We start from the raw sequence: 5356 nt of genomic DNA, 5'->3' as shown, positions 1-5356 counted from the left end.
ACATAATAACTTTTATTTTAATATAGTGACCTATTTGTTTTATTAATAAAATAATTATATTATCTCTAATATTAATGATCGACAATAAATTAATATGAACCAGATTCATTTAAGAATTTATATACTCCGTAATATTAATTTTGGTAAGGAAAAAATCAACGTAAAAACTAATTCCAAACAGATGCACTAATTACCCCCATATTGAATAATCTCCATACTCCAAATTTCATTACACCCCCGAGAATCTCGGCCACCCTTTTTTCTTCATAACATCACATCTTCCTCCTCATTCTCCCCTTCTTCTCTTCCCCCCACTAAACCCAGACCCCACCACACCATGTGCATCTTCTCCTCCTTCTTCTTCTTCCTCTCCACCTCTCATTTTCTCTCTCCTCACCTCTCCTTCTTCCTTCCTTCTCTCCTCTAATGGCGGACCCCACCTTCCCTCCTCCTCCCATGGACGGTGAGCTCGCCGAGAATCTCGACCTTGTAATTTCCGACGTTGTCAGAATCTCCAGTAATGGCGGATTCACCGATTTGTTTAAGAAAGATTGCACTGATTTAGGCCGTAGAATTTCTTTGTTATCTCATTTGGTTGAGGAGATCCGTGATTATAAACCTCTTTCTTCGGATTCTTCGGAATCTGCTGCTCATTCTTCTTCATCTTCTTCTTTTTTCGATTTGTTTCTCTCTCTTCAAGACTCTAGAAGACTTCTTTTGGCTGCTTCCAGCTTCGATCCCAATGAAGTATGTTTAGATCTGATCATCTTAATTTTATTTTTTCTGAAATGGGTATTCAATTTTAAATTTCGTTTTCTGTTTATATTGTCAATTGGTTTATTATTACATTTTTTTTTTTTTTTGGATTTTTGGAGCTATTAAATAATTTATTTTTAGAAAGTTTATCATGTATTGCTAAAATCTTTCCTATAATTAAGCAATAAGATAATTTGAATACCAAATTTTTGTAATAATTAGTAATGGGAAATGAAAATTTTGTGTTACATAGATTAGCAATGGTTGATTAATTATTTAATTTTTATATGGTTGATGAAAGTATTAGCTTTGTTCGATTGAAGTATTAGCTTAGCTCGATTGAAGTAATATTAATCTGGAAATTTGGGATTTAATTACAATTTTTGCTGTTAAAATGAGTAAATTCTGAATATTGTTTTTGTTTGATGAAGGATGGTGCCACCAAGAGAGTTGCGTTTCAGTTTCAGTGTGTAACGTGGAAACTAGAGAAGGCGTTAGCAAATATTCCTTATGAACAGTTTGGTGTTTCAGAGGAGGTTCAGGAGCAGGTATAATAACCGAGTTTGATGTGTCGTGTGTTTATGTGTAACGCGTGAATTGAATTGAATTGATCGTGGGGTTTGACGTCGTATGGTTTTGTAGGTTGACTTGGTTAGAACGCAGCTGAAACGAGCTACTGAAAGATATGGTGGTCCACTCAGTGTTAGCAAAATCAGTCGTGCTGCATCTCAGCCTTTGCTAAATGAATTGGAAATGCTGCAATCAGGCAATAAAGGGTTTGATTGTTTGCATTTGGGTAGTATAGGTAATATTGATCAGGAATTTAAACGAAAGGTCAAGAATGGTAGACCAGGGAATTCTTCAACGAGTGATTCCCATGAAGTCTCGCTTAGGGTGGAAGTTTCCTCTACTTCAGCATCTGTTTGTGCATCTAACAGTGCTGAAGAAGGAGATGAATCTTCTGTCGAAAATCAAGATGAAAGCAGTAAGCCTGAGTCTGTATCGATTCCTGAAGATTTCCTCTGTCCGATTTCTCTTGAAATAATGAGAGATCCTGTTATTGTGTCTACAGGACAGGTATTTTATCAATGCTGTGAAACCTTACTGGACTTGTTGCAGGTTCAATTGAGCCATGATCTATGATTAAAGGAAAACCAATTAAAAAACAAACACGCTTAATATTTTCATCACAATAAGTGTCACCCAGCTTCCACAAACAACTATGCCTCTCATATTCACAATAACTTTCATTAAAATCTTTATTTGAGAATTACTTTCAGATTTTGCTGTTTAGTAGTCTAATAAGATGACCTTGCTTGAGATTTTATAAAACCATAGTGGCCAAATATTATCTCTTGATCATTTTCCGTAACAGAAATGTAAAGCTATTTGTTTATTTGTGATTGAACTTTCTTCTAGATGGTGGATATCTTTTTTACATTAGTAATCTTCTTTTGATATCAATTTAATGTGTAGGAAGGATCCATCAATCCCTCATCGTACTTGCTAAAGATATTGGTCACTATGGTCAGCACAAATATAAATAAGTGTTGTTGGAGCTTAGGAGTATAGGGTTTATGATCTAGGTGGTGGTGACAGGAATATATTGGTTTCAACTTTCAAGACTTGAGTTGCATGAACTAAAACAATGGTAGCAGTCATCCATTTCATAGTGAGGGGTGGTGGAAATGAATTGGGTGCTTGATAAGGTCTTTTATTGGTGTGGTGGTTGAGTTTGCTTACACCTCGTTGATTACCTAAAACTTAAATTGTTGCTAAAGGGTGGATTCATACAATACTTTTGTATTGACTCGTGAAAATTCACCCTGCTTAAGGGTGAGATTATATTATAATACTTTTGATTATCAAAATTGGCATGGGTTTCTCAAGCTTGGCTCTTTGGAGAGGGAATAGTGCAATGAATTGCATGCCAATGTTTTTGTTATGCCTTGTATTAAAACCTTTTGTGGTAAGAGGGGGTAAAGGTTTTCAGAATCCCTTCCCTTCCCTCCTCTCTGAGGGATTCTAATGAAGCCTTTGATGGTTTTCAAATTCCCTCCATTTTATCTTAAGAATCTTTTCTGAATACTCAGCATGGCTATGACACTTGGCCACTTAATTTGGACTAAATTCTACAAATTTCTGATAAGATGGCCCATCTTACCTTTGGACATATAGTCTAGGACCTCTAGGTCTTGGCCAATCCGAAGAGAAAGCTCATATACCCATAGCCCTCATTCATACTCAATAATCTTGAAAGGGCCCATCTTACCTTTGGACATATAGTCTATGACCTTTATTTATTCACTACGTATATTTTTTTTTATCCATCCAAATCACCCTGTCTTTAGATCTTCTAATATAGATACCTGAAGTAGCTTCTGTGGTCTTTTTTTTACTCTTCATCATTTTAGCTTCTGTTGGAAATCTGGTTTATATCTTACTAGTCTATTGATAATAATTATTTACTTGCAGACCTATGAGCGATCTTACATACAAAGATGGATTGATTCTGGCAACAAGACTTGTCCAAAAACTCAACAAAAGCTCGAAAACACCACTCTAACACCAAATTATGTCTTAAGAAGTTTGATTTATCAATGGTGTGCTAAGAACAATATTGAGCAGCCAACTGCCTTAATGACTGGTAAAATTAAGAAGAGCGATGGGTCATTCCGTGATGTAAGTGGAGATATTGCTGCAATTCAGGTCCTTGTGCGTAAGCTTTCTAGCAGATTGGTAGATGAACGCAGAGGCGCAGTGGCAGAAATCCGGTCTCTTTCTAAAAGAAGTACAGATAACAGGATACTGATAGCAGAAGCAGGAGCTATCCCTGTCCTTGTACACCTATTAACAAATGATGATGCACTAACCCAAGAGAATGCAGTTACATCCATTCTCAATCTTTCTATTTATGAAAATAACAAGGAACTAATAATGCTAGCGGGGGCAATCCGTCCATCGTTCAAGTCCTCCGCAATGGGAGCATGGAAGCGAGGGAAAATGCAGCGGCTACCCTTTTTAGCTTGTCGCTTGCAGATGAAAACAAAATAATAATTGGTGCTTCTGGAGCGATACCAGCATTGGTAGATTTGCTCCAAAACGGAAGTCCCAGAGGAAAGAAAGATGCTGCTACAGCACTTTTTAATTTGTGCATATATCAGGGTAATAAAGGCAGAGCTGTGAGAGCTGGGATAATTGCAGCATTGATGAAGATGCTGACAGAATCTGATGGTGCCATGGTAGATGAGGCTTTGACAATACTTTCCGTTCTTGCTGGTCACCAAGAGGCTAAGATTGTCATTGTTAAGGCCTGCACAATACCCGTGTTGATTGATCTTTTAAGAACAGGTCTCCCAAGGAACAAGGAGAATGCTGCAGCTATTCTCCTTGCATTGTGTAAAAGAGATATGGAGAATCTCACATCTTTGAGTAGGCTAGGTGCCGCCATACCTTTAACCGAAATTACGAAGAGTGGCACAGAGAGAGCGAAGAGGAAAGCCACTTCATTATTGGAATTGCTAAAAAAGCTGCAGCAACAACAAAATTAATATGGTGTTTCATTTTTATCCCCAATCTGCTCCTTTCTTTCTTGTTTGTCAATTACAGGGTTTCTTTCGAGATCTAGAAATTGCGAGCTCTACGCATGAGAATGAAAAGCCATTCTCTTGCTGTTGTATTTTGTATTTATACCTTTTTACTTGGTGAAGGTGTGAAGGAAATTCAATTCATCTGTTATTTGTAATCAATTCTTATACGAAGCTATTGCTTACATCTTTAATCAATAATTGTAGATACAGTTTTTTTTACTGTTTCTTTTCTTCTTATGAGATTTTTTTTTTTAAATCATTTTTTTCTCCTCCCTTCGCTAAGTTTTTAAGAGAGGGATTTCTACCTTTAATTTATTGTAATTAAAGTAATAAACTGATGGAAGCAACTTTGCTTCTAACTCGTTGGAGTCAAAATTTCCAAACTCCTGAAAATTCTGCAACTGAGAATTGTGTATTATTCGGTTCTTGAAGTTAGAATGTATGTACGTCTTTTCCATAACAAGCTTGCCTCCAATTTTTAGACCTGGTTACATAATAATTCTTTTGCAGCAATAACAAATTTTTATTTCCGAAGAGTGAGGGATAGCTCAAGTGGTTAGAATTTCCCTCCCGGTTTCAGGAGATCTTGGGATTGATTCTCACCTCGCCCTTGTGGCTCTCTAAACACCAAAAAAACAAATTTTTATTTCCTCCATCTTTTTAAGACAATATTTGTCATAAAGTACCTTTTATAGTGGGCTTTTGTCACAAAGGATCATTTAAAATTAACTAGCTTAAGGCCCGTGCCATGCACGATAAATCTAATAATTTTTAAGAAAATTAATTATATTTAAGAAGTAAAATTTGATAAAAGATACACAACAAACCTATAGAATTTATAGTCATAATTTATATCAATAGGCAAAGCAAAAAAAATGGATTTTTTGGGTTGCCCATACCCAAGAATTTTCAGGCGAGGCTTGATTCGACCAGGTCTAGTGTCCAAATTAGTAAATACTTACTTCATATTTGTAAATGTCTTTTAATAAACAATAATCAAATAAAGAGTG

The 5356-nt window shown here is 36.0% G+C and overlaps 1 protein-coding gene across 1 annotated transcript; it reads left to right on the top strand.

Annotated features, from left to right (window-relative positions):
- Positions 1-206: 206 nt before the first annotated feature.
- LOC110710931 (U-box domain-containing protein 11-like) lies at positions 207-4565 on the top strand. Its single transcript, XM_021889267.1, is given in 5 exon segments — positions 207-747; positions 1188-1304; positions 1399-1833; positions 3232-3709; positions 3712-4565. Coding segments are annotated over 5 exon segments (1947 nt in total). The 5' UTR covers positions 207-426; the 3' UTR covers positions 4308-4565.
- Positions 4566-5356: the final 791 nt, after the last annotated feature.

Source organism: Chenopodium quinoa, unplaced genomic scaffold (genome assembly GCF_001683475.1).
Source record: "Chenopodium quinoa cultivar QQ74 unplaced genomic scaffold, ASM168347v1, whole genome shotgun sequence".
NCBI lineage: Eukaryota > Viridiplantae > Streptophyta > Magnoliopsida > Caryophyllales > Amaranthaceae > Chenopodium > Chenopodium quinoa.
This window is presented reverse-complemented; position numbering and strand designations above follow the sequence as displayed.